At 40.8% G+C, this 17,653-nt stretch overlaps 3 protein-coding genes across 8 annotated transcripts in view; all 3 read right to left on the bottom strand.

Moving 5' to 3' along the window:
- Window positions 1-8,373, bottom strand: part of LOC123981551 (3'-5' RNA helicase YTHDC2) — a 35,987-nt gene extending 27,614 nt beyond the window's left edge. For 2 of the 3 annotated variants that reach the window (XM_046066455.1, XM_046066456.1), the window contains exons 1-8: window positions 8,015-8,371; window positions 7,837-7,936; window positions 7,009-7,174; window positions 6,737-6,827; window positions 2,744-2,940; window positions 1,861-2,063; window positions 1,273-1,439; window positions 97-199 (exon numbers count right to left, since the gene is read on the bottom strand). In XM_046066455.1, the coding sequence (XP_045922411.1) occupies window positions 97-199; window positions 1,273-1,439; window positions 1,861-2,063; window positions 2,744-2,940; window positions 6,737-6,827; window positions 7,009-7,168 (921 nt within the window). In that variant the 5' untranslated portion in view covers window positions 7,169-7,174; window positions 7,837-7,936; window positions 8,015-8,371. Of the gene's footprint in view, window positions 1-96; window positions 200-1,272; window positions 1,440-1,860; window positions 2,064-2,743; window positions 2,941-6,736; window positions 6,828-7,008; window positions 7,175-7,836; window positions 7,937-8,014 lie in introns of all 3 variants that reach the window. The other variant, XM_046066457.1, reaches the window with a different exon arrangement.
- The window catches only part of LOC123981564 (pro-neuregulin-3, membrane-bound isoform-like), a 580,451-nt gene that overhangs the window by 201,676 nt on the left and 361,122 nt on the right, over window positions 1-17,653 (bottom strand). The gene's annotated exons all lie outside the window — the stretch shown is intronic.
- dcp2 (decapping mRNA 2) overlaps window positions 9,069-17,653 on the bottom strand; it is a 19,266-nt gene continuing 10,681 nt past the window's right edge. Inside the window, exons 9-11 of one of the 2 annotated variants that reach the window (XM_046066474.1) lie at window positions 13,094-13,183; window positions 12,909-12,960; window positions 9,069-11,016 (exon numbers count right to left, since the gene is read on the bottom strand). In XM_046066474.1, coding sequence (XP_045922430.1) covers window positions 10,886-11,016; window positions 12,909-12,960; window positions 13,094-13,183 — 273 coding nt within the window. In that variant the 3' untranslated portion in view covers window positions 9,069-10,885. Of the gene's footprint in view, window positions 11,017-12,908; window positions 12,961-13,078; window positions 13,184-17,653 lie in introns of both variants that reach the window. The other variant, XM_046066473.1, reaches the window with a different exon arrangement.

The following is a 17,653-nucleotide window of genomic DNA, read 5'->3' as shown; positions in this document are numbered from 1 at the left end:
ACCCCCCCCCCCCCCCCCCCCCCCCCGACCTCAAGGGATTTAAGTTTTATCTTTCCAGGACTGTGAGTGCTGAATATTTGTAGTCTTGATGCTCACCACAATGACATGTGTGACAGTTGTTAAGCTGGCATCTCCAGCCATCAACGTTCTGAGGAAGACTCCACTGGTGCAGAAGGTCAGCAGTGTCTTGGGGGAGACCCTGAAGTTTCAAAGTCAACAGTTACATGAGTCGCTGCCATATTAAACAAGTGTTTTCCACAAGCTCATGAATGTTAGATAGAAAGGTTTGTCAGAAAAACTAATTTTGCAAAATGAATGGGTCAGAATGACAAATACATTAAAATACATACAGTTTCAGATGTGCATCTCTCCCTATATGTCACTCTAGTAGCATTCAATTCAGACTTGTGTTGTGTTGAAAGTGATATGGAAATGTTACAGGCCTAACCTGGTAAGACTGCTGTCTGGACTTTTATGTAAAAGTAACCAGGGTGCTTATTCAGATATGAGACCAACATGGTTAAATTGCCATCAAATAAATGTATATTGCATTTGTGAAAGGGGCTAAGCCTACTTGAACCTGGTTAACCCATCCTGTCCTATTTGTCTCATATTTCTTGTTAATAGATGGGGAACAACCCTTGAAACAGGCCCCCCTCACTGAGTCTCCTTCACCCCAGCTTTCAATAAGCTGCTTCATGAGGCTTAGCATCAGCTGCAGGTGGAGAGAAGGCGATGCAGTTCACAGGAAGGTTAACATCTTCAAGTATCTGCCATGCTGCATGCAAGTAACATGCCAATGTTTAAATTAAAGCCTGTTCCCCTTGAATTTAACAAGCATCTGAGAAAAGGAATATTAAATAATGAAAAATAATAAACTCTTCAGGTGGAAATGCTGCTGCTGTGGCACAACAAATTCCCAACTGGCTTCTTTAAATCCAAATTTCATAATTCAGATTTACTGAATGTATGTTTAAATTGTCATTGTTATTGCCGTGTCTAATTTTTACAACATAACTTGCTCACCCAAGGCATATGAAATATATATTTATTTTTGCATCTGTATAACGATTATTTTTATTGAGTAATACAATTGGTTTAATGTTAAAGTGCATACTGCCAAATACTCTTGATATGGGTGAGTAAGAACTGCTTGGGTTTGTCTCAGAAAGCAGTGTCCCCTTGAATTGAACTAGTTGCTGTATATGTATATTATTAAACAGGAAATGTAGATTCTATCAAAAGATAAAAGGCTCTGATGTTGTGATCTACCTGCTCTCTAGTCTGATGTGATAACCAACAGTCTGGCCCACACTCTCTCCTCTCTCAGCTGCCACTCTCTCAGCCACAGCGATGGCAGCCAGGCGTCTGGGCTGAGTGCAAAAGATCCTGCAGGGCTCTCCATTCCTGCTGCACTCATCCAGCAGGAACTGGGGGATCTGGACAACACACAGTGACACTGGATTACCTTTGCAGATCTTATAGTAAGTCTACATATTTAACACATGTGCTACAGTATACTTCCCTCCAAAAATGTTACATTTTGTAAACCCAATCCCTGCACAAAGACCTTGCAAATATGTAGTGTCACTACATCTGTAAAGAAAATGGTCGTATCACAGAAAACTGGAAATGTAATGATTAAAAGTTCTATATAAAAAGTCAGAGGATCACTTAAGATCTTCATCCTGAGGGGAACATGAATATGTGAACCAAATTTCATGGTAATCTAAAGGTTGATATTTCACAAAGAAATTCAAATGTCCACCTGATGGTGGTGCTAGAGGGAAAGTCAGAGGACCTTAAGATATTTCAGTCAGGACCAAAGTGTTGGACAGTCTTTTTGTTAGACAGACCCACCTGTGTAGTTTTTCCGGAGCCGGTCTCTCCCACCACCAGCACCACCTTGTTTTCTCTGATGAGCTGGATGATCTCCTCCTGGCGTTCATGCACAGGCAGAGAGCGTCGAAAACTGTCCAGCTCTGATGGACTCCTCCTACGAGGTACCATGGGTATGCCGTTGTTTAAGCGCCCGCTTGCCCTGTTCCTGTCACAACTGTTGTCTGAGGGAAGAGTTGAAGAATATTACGACACTATACAACGCACCTGTTGATTTGACTCTCAGGTTGACTCCGATGCTTATTCCATCTTGAAATGTAAAGGCATAGTTGCATGGTATGAAGGCTTGGGTTGGATGGTGTCCTGACATTACTGTATACACTGGAATGTGTACATTTCACCACTACTGAACACTATGTAGATAATGAAGAGGTTTTTATTTATTTATTTTCTTTCAATTGAACAGTCCAGGCCATCTGTATACCATGCAACTTTCTTCTGTTAAAATCCAATAATTACTGTTAAGACAGCTTAATGCTGTCTAATTAGGTCACACTCTCCTAGTGTGTGTGAAATATCACACAGTCGGGATGATGAACACAAATGAGAATTCAGAGCTGGAAGAGCGTGCAATATCATTTAGATCTATGTTTTGAAAGTGTTGCGTGGCGACAGACACGGAGGGGAACAGACAGAAAATGTGCGCTGACTCTGTTCAACTATAACTGTAACTGTAAGTGACTTGGGTATCTGGAAACATGATCAAACAACCACTTGGAGACGCCCTCATGTAAGCACTATTACATGAGTTTTACCATGTTTCCTCTCATAGAGTGGCTTAATCACCTGGCCCACCCACATCAGTGTAACAGTGCACAGTACTAGTTTAAACACATACACTCACCAGGCTCTGCAGCCATAGACATGCCACTTTTGCTGTTGGGCTGCAGGTCTATGCGTTCCTTATTGCTGACGGGGAACCTCTGAAGCAGGCTGCGGATTAAATATAAGGAATTGTGGGACAGCGTGAGGGGCATGGTAGGACGAGGTTTGTCTGAACCATCCCTCTTCTTGATTGTGAGGAAGCGATTTGGTCCTTTCCTGAAAAAGGAGGAAAGGAATTTCTTCCATTAACATATTTGTAATAACTGGGCTTGTGTTTATTGAGTGCAAAAGGCCATTGCTGTAGATGGTCCAAAAATCTGGTCTACTTTTACATTTGGTCTACGGCTGCACGATTTGGAGAAAAATAATATTGCGAATATTGTGATTGCGATTCGATTAACTTCGAGTCAACTTGCTTGATTATCAAGGTAAATGCAGAAAATAGTGACATTTTAAAATGTGTATTTCTCAACTTGAACAAAGTTAAATAAACAATATTAATAACAAGTAAAACAGATGTAAAACAGAACAAGGGGAGTGTGTTGCTCTACAGAGGAGGCAGCTAGAAGCAGCAAATATTGGCACCAGGGCTCGAGACTAACGGCGTCCTGTCGTCCTGGGGACGATTGAAAATGTGTTTGGGACGAAGAGAAATATTCTGCAGGACGCCTTTAGGCGAAAGGGATTGTGTAGGCCTATGTGTTTATTTATTCCGCTTCGCAAATGACAAACTGAATCGACCGAGAGCTGACGACAACGGAGACCGTCTTCTCACGCTGTTACTACAGTCTCGCCGGACTCACAAGAGGCTGGCTGCTCACCTGTTCCCGCGGTACAGGTCCATCTGTCCTCTCAGTCACACACGGCTTGCTGACCTCTCAGTCGCGCTGTGTAGGCTAGCGTTAAGCGCAACAAATCAATATTCTGATAACGTCGACGAGAATCATCTCCACCCAGCTGATGCAACTCGGCATACGCCGCACGCTGAGGCTCTGCCAGCAGACTCGCTGGTAGAGTTTTGCATTATAACCATCTAAAACCTGAAGCACAATCTGGCTCTGTTTGGGACCTAAGTGAGCTGCACTTATCAGAGCTGCAGATGTTAACATGAGGATTTGCGCTGAGATGTCTGCCTGATTGGCAGTGTTGGTTTCAGTTTCTTCCTCCGATGAAGTGCAGTGCAGTGGTCTCATTCAGTACAGTCTGAAGGGGAGCACAGCAGAGTGTAGATGCTGTGGGTCAGGTAGACCTTTAAAAAGTATTATGAATTCTCATTAAATAATAATGTAACGATTTTCTTCTGGACATGTCAGAGAACACAGATATGTGAGATTCTGAATGAGCAGAAAGCTTTGTACATGAATACTACATTCATTAGACTTTCATATAATAGTATACTTTAAAAAATTTTTTTTACCAGTAGTTGAATATATATATATCCAGTTACAGCGGTTTCATTTCTGTGGGTTGTTTTTATTCATTATATCCTTGTGCAAGCAAAAGGCTCTAATCAGTCTCTAATTTGTTGATGCTAAGTACTAACTTCTCAATAATCATATTGTTCAACATTTAATGATTTGCTGTAGTACATGAAACGAAAAGTGATTGACAAGCATGTCACCTCTGTGAAAAGTTGAACACATTGAACAACAAAAGGCACCGATACAGCTAACGTTGCAAACCCAAACCTTCCTTATGTTCTCCCTGTTTTCTTCTGTCTGACTGCTTCAGCTGCTGATGAAGTCTCTCTGTTTAAGCAGCGTTTCACCTGCTGCTCCGGTGGCGAGTCAGACTATGTTTTGAGCGACTAGTGGGAGGGGGGTTACGGTAGGTTATTGTCTTAGTTACTGGCACACTGCTCATAAATCATTTTTCTCATTGCACGTAGGCTCATCTGTTCTTAGGGGCACATGCGAGAGCCCGGTGTGGGCGGAGATAATGAGCATACTGCAGTGCAGAAGAGAGCGTCACGCACACTTTCTCCGTTTTATTAAATTGCACACTTTTTGCAATTAGATTAATCGTGCAGCCCTTATATGGTCCAATTAAATTATATAGTTATATTAGTATTATTTTTCCCCATCATTTTTATAAGTTGTGATAACATTGTACTGACATGCATTAAATGTCCAAGGCTGAGTTCAAACCAATGTTCATGAAAAGTACCTTAAACCCTTTGGCAACCAGGATGCTCAAGGACAATATTATTATGAACAGGTCAAAAATATGGAAATAAGACCCAAGTGGTCAAGTGTGGCAAATATTAAGTCTTTCACATCTGTGATAGAGTTTATTTCATATCAAATCTACAATCCAATGTATGTTCTATAACTCCAGTTTTGTTAGTGTCACAATCAGCTCACACACAGAAGGCCTCACTGCTTCAAAGGTTGTCTAGGATGAATTCAAAGTGAGTCAATACCACATTTCACTGTCATGGGTGGTTTGTGGGTAAATTGTAAGCACAAATGAGTCAGCCAAGATGAATCTATACTCTATGCAAACAGTCCTGTCCTACATAAAGTACCTACAGCTTATGTTTTCATCAGGTGGTATCAAGCTCTAATTGACCCTTTGCTAAGCCTCGCCCCCCTTCGTTACTGTTGCTAAGTCCGACCTGTCAGACTTTTATCACGGTACTGCCACTGTCTATTGCTTCACTCCTTGGAGAAAAATTGTCTAATTTTTGGAAAAAGCGATCTCAGAAAGAAGCAGACAGACATTTGAAGATTGTATTCAGGCTGTCAAACTGACGTGAAAAAACAAAGAGAGAAGCTAAAGCCTAACAGTTACCGATCACAGAGTAAAAGTGAACCACCGTATTAGCTGACTATTGAGAAAGAGGACAACGACATTAAGGATCAACACCGTTCCTGTACAGCTGGGTAACGTTAGGTCTCTGTTCACTTTTACAATCATTAAAAAGCAGAACAGTAGGACTTTATAATGTTACATTCAGTAGTAAGTTAGCTAGTGTTAGCTAACTAACATGACATTAGGAACAAGCCACAGCCTACAGTTTTCTGGATTTGTTTTAGGTTTTGGAAAGAGAAAAAAATCCTACTTCTCCTTTTAACCTCTCTGGGTAGCGACTGTAACTATTACAAGTGCCCCAGGAACAGCGTTTGACCAGATCTTGGAAAAATACAGCAAAAGAAAACTAGAAAACGACTCATTTTGCATTAGAGTCAATGGAGCAAAGCCACGAAAGTGTCGGACTTCAGTTAGAGCGAGTCCTACACTGCACTGTGATTGGCCAGCTGCGTATTCGGCGCGTGGCTTAGCAAAGGGCCAATAATGTTCCACACTGTAACTGTGTTGAAGTTCTTTTATTTACATTTGGCGCTGGGGCTGAACGATTAACTGCATTATGATAAATATGATATGATAAAGTGAGACTTTCTAATCACAAAGGCTGCGATTACGCTCTGGTCACATGACATGCGAGAGTAAACCAGTCTGCAGGTACAAGCTCTGCTCGCCTCGCCTGGACTAGCCTTTGGTTCCCCGTCCTCCGTTTTCCACTGCAGATGTAGTACCCCTTCAATGTGGTTGTCATAGCTAAGCTGCATGAAACTGCCGTGACGTAATATTTAATTCGACACACACTCATGGCCCACTACGTTTCGACCAAATTGAGGAAAGTTTGCACCTCTTCATTGGACTACAGCGTGGTTTTGCGGGATGCCACAATAATAATAGACTAATAAAGTACAAATTAACGATTACTTTACGCTTGTGGTATCACTGTAGCCACTGTACACTTTGAGAAGGTCAGCTACATTGTAGCCCACAGCAGATATGTGCGTAAGCTCTGAAGCTACACGGGATCCTTAACACACACCAATAAATCCAGCTTTTTATAAACAACATTCTACCCTTTTGTGAGTGTGTGTTCGTAACTTTGTAAAATGTTCTTGTCATTGCCAGTCCTAGTTTTAGTCTGAGCAAGATTCCTTAGAGTGAGATACTCAGATACTTGATGAACACAGGTCCTGGTGGAGGAACTTACCCTTTGCTCTTAGAAATGTAACCAAGGGACTGTGCCATTCGATGAATAAAAGCCCTCTCGGTACTGCCCAAGGAGGAGGGAAATTCCATCTCTGGTCAGTCAGGGAAAGGAAAGGGTAAATATTAAGACACAGTACAAGAATTGACTATCATACCTTCCTGCTCACACTGGTGTAATATAACAATATGTATAATTTTACTAAGGCTGACCAAACTTAAGTGTTTTGATTTTATTTTGATATTCTGACATAAAACAATAAATACAGCAGATACCTTTCTGGTCACTGTAGCGAAACCTCTCCAGAGAGAGGTTCACTGCTATTTTGACTTCTTCATCGATGTGAATGTCTTTGAGGCCGTTTGAGATGGAACCACGGGGTGGTGTGTGCTGGCTCCTGGACAGTTTCCGCGACGTTGTACCCGCATTCGACATATTGCACTGCAAAACAACAGCAGTTTATCTTACCACAGAGACTGCAGGAATTCTTGTGTTAACAAAGTGAGGTCAAAACACACAGAGATAAACTAAAATGAATTGATGGAAGCCTTGAAGACTTTTGTCATGTCTTGAAATGGATAAACACGTGTCTGTTTTATATTGTGATATTAATATATCACACAGTACATTCAGAAAAACATCTAGACAATAAATTAACTGTCTATGAAAAAAACAGAAGGTGGTCTGCTTTTGCATATTGCAGCAAATTAAATACCTATCAAGGCACTTTAATTTGCCATAATTCAGTTCTGATTATTGAAAGCTGTCATGGCTCAAAATCTCTCACTGTTGACAAATGTATATTGTGTATGTGTCATGGAGATGTAATGTGGAGATGGAGGCTTGTTTTATAAAAGGGGAAAACCACCTATTATCCACACAAAGGTCAGTTCACCAGTCGTTAGGTGGAGTAACTTAACGTTACTCAGCCTGTTAGCTTCAAACACGGGGTAGTAATTAATTAGCCATGTGAAAATTTTTTCACAATAACATTTTGGCCTCATGCTGCAGCACAATAACGTTACGTACCGTGCTAACCAAGTCTTCTATAACTTACTAACTTAAGTTACATTTCTGCTTAACCACATAACGTTAACTCTTACCAGAATGTGTGGACTTTAAGGCTCGAACTGAAGAGGGTCAGAGCACAAGGCTGCTGTGTTTTTAAATCTTTCGGCTGCTGGCAGAGGTGTAGACTTGAGGCTTGACGGACGATAAAAACAAAGTTAGCATTTACTGAATTTCTGCGTTACGTCATAGTAAGGTGAGGTGTCTACGTACTTGGGTTAAATCAGCTACACGCAGAACCTCTGTTGTGGTGGAGCCTCAGCTAAGTTTCTTTCAAGAAGCCTCTCCACAAGGGGCTCGTGTGTTTCATTTCACCGGTGTCGAAACGCAGAACTAGCTTAACTTAACGTTAGCTAAGTTAACGTTAGCTGAGAGACACGGCGTGTAAACAAAACTGTAGTTGGCTATACATCTGGGCTTGTCATAAAACGACTTAACGCGGATACTGTGCCTTGATAAGTGAAGAGAGTCGACAGTATTCTCAAACGGACAGCACCCCGTCAGACAGTGGGACGGACTCCTTTGAAATGTTTCGCCCTCGGGTGTAAAACGTTGTTTTGCCTGTGCCGCCAACAACGACTGTACATCCGGTCGAACTCCTTCAGAATAAAAGTCGTTACAACAAACCTTACGTGGACCTGAAAGCATCACTTTACCTTTTTATATACATATACACTCTATGCATTTTACTCACAAAACCATGACGTACATTGTTTCTAATATTTGATTAACTGTTCAATACCAATTTCTTTAAAGCCCATGAAACTCAGAAATGGCATTTAAAAATTAAATTAATTAAAAAAGGGCCTTTCATTGTCACTGACTGCACATAAAATTTCTGATAACATTACCCGTCATTACGTAATTACTATTGCATCAATGCTACACTTATATATCCTTCGGGTATAGTTACGAGTCGTCAAGTCACGTATCTGAAAATTTCAGTAGTTAAAATAACTTTCTCTAGACAGAGACATGTTCCTTTGGCCCATACATTGGTCTTTTTCTTAGAGTTTTCCTTTAAATTTGAGCCTTCCTTGGGGGGGGGGAGACACATAACTGTTACGACATTTCACTAAAGTAGCACTTTTTCTATGTTTGGTGTATAATGTTGGAAATACATTGTAGAAAATTTATAAAACCTAGTAGACTAAGCATATACGTGATGTACAATTAGCCACAGAATATCAGCCCTTCTCCAGGAGAAACTTAGAAATGTTTGGTCTAGTGCATATTTATAACTCATGTATTACAACAAGTCAACAACTGAGAGTGAAAAACAGACTTTATTAATATTCACATTTTTTGTCAAAACAGCATTGAAGCCAAAGGTCAACTTGAGATCACCATATGTACAATCAATAACAAAGAACTGCCAGTGAAAACCATCACAAGAGATCTCACATCCAGATTTAGTCATCATATGAATGTATGATAATCCTTGAGAAAAAAAATATATTGTTGAACTTTAAAGACTTCTAAAAAAGTTTCTCATTCTATGAAAATTGCCTTTGCTTAAGTTTTCAGCTCTAGTGGCATGAAATCCCTTAATGTGGCCCTTCAGGGGAGTCATATGCAATGTTTTTGAGAATAACTTATGTTCACAGTTAGTCTAATGCAGTTTTCCTCCATCCCATAGCCCATGATTCTGCAAGTTTTTGTGGCAACCCAACACTATAGCAGTTAACTACTGGATCACGAAGAATGTGATTGAGAACTTCTGGTCTGAGAAATCTCAACCGGAATTCGAACCTGTAAACCCTACAATCCGCAGAACAGAACAGTCTTGGATTACAAGACTGCTGAAAAATAGACAGACAAACACAAGTGGGATGTGGGTCAGTTTAAGGCAAATAGCAACAATAGTGTATGGAGGTCTGTGGCTGAAAACAAACTGAAATGTATTTATCCTTTTGCATGTCCATGGTGTGTGACACAATAAAAATGTTAAAATCCAAGTTTCACACATATAATGGAAAATACCCAACTACGGTCAAAACAAAACGTATAATTAAATTGGACTTGGGCCTTTTTCAGTTGACTCAAGACTGTTTTCAATAAAGAGGCGTCAAGATTCTTACCAATACGGGCATTTTCATCTTCATTTGACACAAGCTAAGAACAGGACATCATTTCACAGTCAACCACTTTCATTCATTCAGTTATTATTATAAAGTGAAATGCGGTGCAGTACACTGAAAACTATCTGTCAATGGCATCTTCATTTTAATTTGTAATTTTTCTGGCCTTAATTATTGATTTTCAATACATCAATTTGATTTAATTATTTAATTTTAATATTGGCAGCCATTTACTTCCATACAACAGAGTAACATGTATTTAATGACATTCAACTTGCCACTTGTACCTTCCTTTCCCAAGTCAATATTCCATTACATCTATATTCCTGGATAAAAACCTAAGTGATTTTGGTAATAAAGCCAACGACATAGTAAATACATGAAGCCAATAATAGTGTTAATACCCACCTTTCAGCATTCAAAACATTTTTGGTGCTTAGTTGGAAGAATGGAAGAAATGACTGATGTCTAAATTGTTACCTCTTAAAATCAATATATAACATGATAAATGTAACATTGGACAAATTCACTACGATATCACAGCTGAATTTATAACATTTCAAGGTCACCTCACATGTGCTTAAAATTCATTATATTCCCAAAACCTTTGATCTTTTGCCTTTAAAAGTCTAATAGTTCACCTGAGCAGTTCGCTCCTATTGGTCTGTGAGCTGTCTCCTGCAGAGAAAATGATGAATTTAGGTATTCAGCTATGAAGAACTAAAACTAAAGTTAGGATTCCGCCATAGACAGATTGAAGACAGTGCTGTTAGGTTACCACCCATTTTATAAGGTCTAAAAATTTGGGCAACAAAGGCCAAGAATTCCAGTGAAGCTTACTTGATATGTTCTATGACAAACTGGCACCTCCCCACTACAAATGTGTGTTCATGACAAGCAAGGAAAGAAAAAAATGTTCAGTAACATCCTTGCCTGGACTATAAGGTAAAAAGGCCATAGTTTGATGTTGTTACAGGAGAGGCACAGCGCTTCAACAGCCATGTCAGTAGTCAAAACATTTCATGATGGCGTCCCTGTCAAATTTGAAATTGAGGAAAGCCTTGGAGGACAGCAGGTGCTCACAGACTCTGCTGTGGACTGTCTGGTGACCGTTGGAGCTGCATGGAGCCACATCTGTGAAAAGAAAAGCTAATTACATGTTTCATGTATGGAGGATGTTCACTTAGCTTTTAATCTTAGGGAGGTTTGAACCTATGATATGAGGAAGATGTTTATTCCTCATTTGTTTTGCTGTTGTCCCAGTGTTCAGTGTGCTCTTTCTGGACCACAACCAGCGCTCCTTACTTTGCACCTGACACACACGCTAATCATTACAGAGCCCCCTGGGGGTCAGGGCTGGATTACCAAATGGGCAAAGCAGACAACTCCTTCAGGGGCTCCTGAGTGCCCTAGGTTGACAGAATAAAATTAAACTTATCTGTCTGTTATTTCATTAAAGTGTCTGTACTAAGATCATTACTTTGTAAAACCACTGTATGAATACAGTGTTTCTGTATTTCTAAAAAATCCAGATCAGTGATTCATATAGCGGATCGCATCAAGTAAGTTTCAGGCGTCACGTTCTCCCAGTGAAACCATCATTCATATCATATCAATAATTTAGGCTTATAAACTTAAGCTTGTAAGCCTTGTAAGACCGGTATTTGGATCAAACACCTGTAAGTGAAAAATAATTACAGATACAGATACACATTTATTCAACATTTAGGTAAAAGTATCAGATCAGACTCTGTAACTGTAGATCTCTCTAATAAAGAGGAATCTGTGTGTGTGTGTGTGTGTGTGTTTGTATTTCGATTTTGTCGGGATCCATCCATCCGATCGACTTCAAACGTGGCGGGTGTGTTGCTGCAGACCCAAGGGAGTGCAGTGTTGCGTTAGATGCAATTTGAACACACGGCACGTTCAGAATTAATAAATACAATAGAGAACAGCGCTGAGCGGATCTCTGCACAGCAACGGCAGGGAGCACTCATGGGGCAAAGTGGAGCTGCTCATGCGGGGATTATGCTGCTCACCTTTGAAACAGCAAGACGAGGTACGCTCATGGGGACGGGGCTTGTACCCTTTGATGTGGTAGTGAATTGTGTAAACAGAGTTATAGTCATCACACAGGTTTGATATATGTTAGAAACAAATGTGCTGAAACGGAGTTGTAAGACCTAAATGTTTTATGTTAAGTTCTAAGGAAGCGCTGAATATCTAGCAGTATCTCCGCCATTGTCGTGTTGTTTCAGTGCTATTATTGCTGTAGGTCAGGGGTCGGCACATTAGTTTGATAATTCAAAAACAATTGTTGGGTTCCCGGTTAGCTCCGTCAGCAGTGCATAGGCCTTTGGAGGGTTGTGTGTTCGGTCCCCCCTTGCGCTGATAAATAATTTTTTCCCTCTTCAACAAATTAACAATGAAGACACTGTTTCATATGCTCACAATAAAGCATGTGCTGGAGCGTGTGCATCCCGACAACTGATCCACATCCATCAACCTATGGACGCTTATTTTCATTTCCCCAGCATCTCCAGGAAGAGGAAATTCCGCGCTTCTTTTTCAGGGGAATCCAATCTCACGTTTCCTGAGGCTTTTTAAAGAGGTGTGTCAAGAACGCCATAGACTTTTTTGTATGTCTTTCAGAACTTTTCAAAGTAATTTTTTGTGTGCACAATCACTTAAGAGCAAGCGATTATATTATTAACTGTTGCTGTCATGAAAGATGTATTTCAGCACTAGCCGCAATCAAATTATTATTTGTTTTGCCAGTGGGTAGCCTCTTGCCGAACATGGCCGGGTTGTCACTCTGTAAATGTTGTGTTAACTTTACATGTCAGTCTCATGTTTGAAAAGTAGTTGTTCAGTAAAGGTATCTGCCAACTCAGGACTCAGTAACACATCATGCACTTTTCAAGGTTATGATATGATATGGTGCGGCAATGAAATTAGTTTCTTAAGTTAGCTTAGCAGAGTGGGTGTGGTTTCAAAGTTAGACATGGTAACTGTACAAACCATACCTTTCTCAAAACTGTCTTGCAGTCTTCTGGGTTGAAGTCTTTTATCTTCTTTCTGTAGAGAGAGTATAAGAGTGGTACTGAAGTTTGAACTTTTTTTTTTATAAAAAATGCCAGAATCACATCTGATCTAAATACTAATAAATCTAAAACAAATATGGTTTTGTACTTACTAATATGTTTTTCACCTGCTGGCTGCTGGCTCCATTGTCATTGGCTCCTTTCTTCACATAAGGTGAGTCCTGACATTTCTTCCCATTGCCTTTCAAATTTGGGTTCTGCAGGAAAAAGAACAGAAGTAATGAGGTCAACTCTGTCTTAATATTATATAACATTATATATCTCATTACACAGGCTGTATCAGTAAAGCAGACTGAACCTGCACGAAATCCAAAATTAGATGTAATCAGCAGTTCTTGTGTCTCGTCAAATCTAAGAGTGTGTTAAGACGGTCATCATCAACTCACAATTTTGACAAATTTACAACCAAGAAGTAGTGAGAGGTCAATTCCTTTGGAAAGATTTTGCAAATTCCATGATACCCGCGCGTTTGCACCTCATTATCATAAAAAATTTAGCATAAGCAAAATCGGAAATTTGGTGAGGGAGGAAAAAAAGGAAACAGGGAACAGTTAAGTGATTAAATGCATGCTAAGAAAAATATCTCAACTAAGGTGAAGAAAAAATTAAATGAGCTGGATAGATCTAATAGTAAAATAAATAAAGTTTAGATTTATTTTATCAGCTAATGATTGGCAGTGGTTCCCTGGGGCACCTTAAGGACTGGCCAGGGGTGCTACAATTTCATAATTTCATTTCTTTTTTACTGTACATTTCACCCACTAATGACTACATTTACTGTATTATGTTTTAAAACATGTCAGCTGAAATTAGCCATAAATATTGAAATCAGTGTTTTAAAAACCTTAACCAAAAATATTCCCTTAATGCCTCATTTGCAGGGAAAATAACCAGAGATCTACATGGCAATCAATTAAGTACAAGTAGTCAAAAACAAAACCAGATCAATTTCCCTGGCTATCATACTTTCCAAAGGAATTCTCTTGGATAGGCATCAAGAATACGTATTACAAATTTACAATCAAATTGGTTTTGGTTTTTTAAACATGGCAAAGATCTGTGTCTACTATATGCACTGAAGGAAGCTGTTAGTATTATAGAATAAATAACACTATAATATTTCTGTTTCCTGGATACATCCAAAGCTTTTGACCAAATTATGATAAATTGTTTGTTAAACTGCAATAGCAAATATTTGATGCAAAATCATCCGCCCAGAGTCCCTTAAAAAAAGAGTTTTGTGAGTTGTTGAGTTAGGGAAAACTACACTGAACAAAATTATAAATGCAACACTGTTGTTTTTGCCCCCATTCATCATGAGCTGAACTCAAAGATCTAAAACTTTCTCTATGTACACAAAAGGCCTATTTCTTTCAAATATTGTTCACAAATCTGTGTTAGTGAGCACTTCTCCTTTGCCGAGATAATCCATCCACCTCACAGGTGTGGCATATCAAGATGCTGATCAGACAGCATGGGGATTGCACAGGTGTGCCTTAGGCTGGCCATAATAAAAGGCCACTCCAAAATGTGCCTACATAAAGTCTTAGATCTTTGAGTTCAGCTCATGTCAAATGGGGGCAAAAACAAAAGTGTTGCATTTATAATTTGGTTCAGTATATATAAGCTTTGTGAAATGCTGTCTACTCCAAAATTGTTATTATTGGTCTTGCATGAAGTTATTCCTTTCTTTGTCTAAATATAGTGTCAGTTTGTCCCGGTGTGTTGCAGTACAGGCATGTAAGCTGCTCCGTCACTAGATAGCAGATCAGCTGTTCAGACCAGTGCTTTCTTACTGTATACCTGTTTGGTCCATGACAGGACTGGATTTCAGCAGAACTGTCTGTTGCTGCAGCAGAAATGTTCATTAAAAGATGTATTTTTGAAAGCAGTATTCATTTTATTGCATTGACTGTTAATTAACACATGCCTAAAACAACCTCTAGTTTAATTTAAAAGCTGATAGGTAAAAAAGAGCCATTGTGTAATTTTGTGATTCGTAAACCAAATAGTCAATTATTCGTTTTGAATAATCGACGATCGAAATAGTCGTTAGTTTCAGCCCGAACTACAATGGTCATATTTATATGTTGTTAGTCATTAAAACTAAATGGCTTTTGATGGTACAGGTCCACCAGTACTTTGAGAGAAAATGCAACGCCAAAGATTATGTTAACTGCAGCGTGAACACTCAAAGACTCTGCTCACTGACTTTCCAACACAGTGACATGTAGGACGATTATGAATCACACATGAGAGCACACAACAGACACCAGCAGTGTTCCCCTGTATTCGGCACACCATCGCTGCGGAATCAATAACCACCCTACTAAAATGTCACACAATCATTAATATCAGTGCACAAGTAATGATTTTAACTCGCACACTGTGAGCATGGTAACACTCGATGCTCGGCAGCTCTCTATGTATCTTGTGTGTGAGGCCGAGTGAATGAGAGAGCGGGCGGCAAAACATGACGGTGAAAGTTAGCGGAGAAATATATTAGCAGTAAGTTTCAGTCTGGTAGTAAACATGCAGCGTAGGTCACTGCGTGTCCGTTAATAAAAGTCTGTAGTTTCCCCAACTGCTGGATAAGTGAAGGCTGTTAGTGCTAGCTAACATCTCCCCTGTACATGGGTTTGCTCTCTGTCCCCCACACCAGACTCTGGACTTTTGGGGACAGAGCCTTCAGCGTCACAGCCCCCACCCTCTGGAGCTCATCCCCACAGACATCCGAAATGCTCCCTGTCTGGACACTTAAAAAATCTACTAAAACCCATCTCTTTACCAAGGCATTCAATCCTAAATGACTTTTTGTTGTTCTGTCACTGTATGTGTAAACCGTCCTTATCCTGTGAAAGGCGCTAAAAATATTTGTTTATTTATGTAACGTTCGCTAAATTAGGAACAAAGTAATATTAATTACCTCTCCGGGAACCATCACCTTATTGTGGTGGAGAGGTTTGCGTGCCCCGGGGACCTGGAGGCTGTGTTGTCTGGAGCCTAGTGCTCCTGGTAGGGTCTCCCAAGGGAAAGTGGTTCCAGGTGGGGGGCCAGACTGAGAATGGTTCACAAAGACGCCTGATGAAACTACGAGGAAGAGGAGGAGAGACCCTGCCCTGTCTGGAGCCAGGCCCAGAGGGAGGGTTCGCCGGGGAGCGCCTGGTGGCTGGGTTTGCCACGTAGCCCTGCCGGGGACAGCCTGAAAAAGCAACATGGCACCCCCCTCTCCATCCTTTGGACCCACCATCCATCAGAAGATCCGCAGGGGACTGGTGCGCTGCCACATGGGTGGCAGTGAAGGTCAGGGGCCTCGACGAACCAGACCTGGGCGGCAGAGGCTGGCTCTGGGGACGTGGAACATCACCTCTCTGTGGGGCAAGGAGAACTTGTGTGGGAGATGGAGCGCTACCAGTTAGATCTGGTGGGGCTGACCTCCACGCACAGTCTCGGTTCTGGAAGCATACACCTGGATGGGGGATCGACCCTATTCTTCTCTGGAGTTGCTCAAGGTGTGAGGCGCCAGGCGGGTGTGGGGATGCTCACAAGTCCCCGACTAAGCGCCGCTACGTTGGAGTTTACTCCGGTGAACGAGAGGGTCGCCTCCCTACGCCTTCGGGTAGTGGGGGGGGGAAACTCTGACTGTTGTTTGTGCGGGCGATACTGAACCCCGAATTGCCCCTACACTGGCTGTTCCGCCAGTGTATGAGTGAGTGTGAATGTTAGTTTCCGTTTGAGCACTTAGGCTCAGTGTATGAATGTGTGTGACTGGTGAATGCAGATGTAGTGTAAAAGTGCTTTGAGTGGTCGAAAAGACTAGAAAGGCGCTATACAAGTACGGAGCATTTACATATGCACCAAACAGGTGCAGATCTGAACCTGAGTGGGTGTTTGTTGTTAGACTTTTGTGCTAGTCATGGATTGTCTATAACAAACACCACGTTTGAACATAAGGATGCTCACAAGTGAAGACTGATGATCGATTTTGTTTCATCTGATTTGAGGCCGCATGTATCGGACACTCAGGTGAAGAGAGGGGCAGAGCTGTCAACTGATCACCATCTGGTGGTGAGTTGGGGGTGGGGGAAGACTCTGGACAAACCCGGTAAGCCCAAACGGGTAGTGTCTTGGATGACACGTCTCTTTAACATTGCGTGGAAGTCGGGTACAGTGCCCAAGGAGTGGCAGACTGTGGTGGTGGTTCCCCTGTTCAAAAATTTTTTTATTTGTATAGTGCTTCTGGAAGCTTCAAACTAGGAAGAATTCCGCCATTGTTTTCCTGTCTAGCAAACATGCATCTATTTACTCTTGGTAACAGCAACTACAACTGTAACATCATGATTAACTGTAGCAGAGTAATCTTGTCTTTTCTAACCTGGTTCAGCTCATACTGGCTCAGCTGGCCCAGAGCCTTCTGCTGCTTGTGCTTTGACCAGCTGTCTCCTGGAAATGCATCAGTACCTGTGAGGCGGCGGGATTTTGACCTAAGAGATGGAAGAAAGTGGATATATATATATATATATATATATTTCTACTGTAAAAGGTGGATGATCAACACATTCATTAAAAAAATCATTAATACCCAGCTGTTATTCTTATAAATAACAAATTAGCAACAGTGGTTATTATGTGCAGTGTTTGTCCAAATAATGATCAGAGAAAAACAA

This window comes from Micropterus dolomieu, linkage group LG13 (genome assembly GCF_021292245.1).
Source record: "Micropterus dolomieu isolate WLL.071019.BEF.003 ecotype Adirondacks linkage group LG13, ASM2129224v1, whole genome shotgun sequence".
Lineage (NCBI taxonomy): Eukaryota > Metazoa > Chordata > Actinopteri > Centrarchiformes > Centrarchidae > Micropterus > Micropterus dolomieu.
The sequence above is the reverse complement of the archived record's forward strand: the minus strand, read 5'-3'. Positions and strand labels throughout refer to the sequence as shown.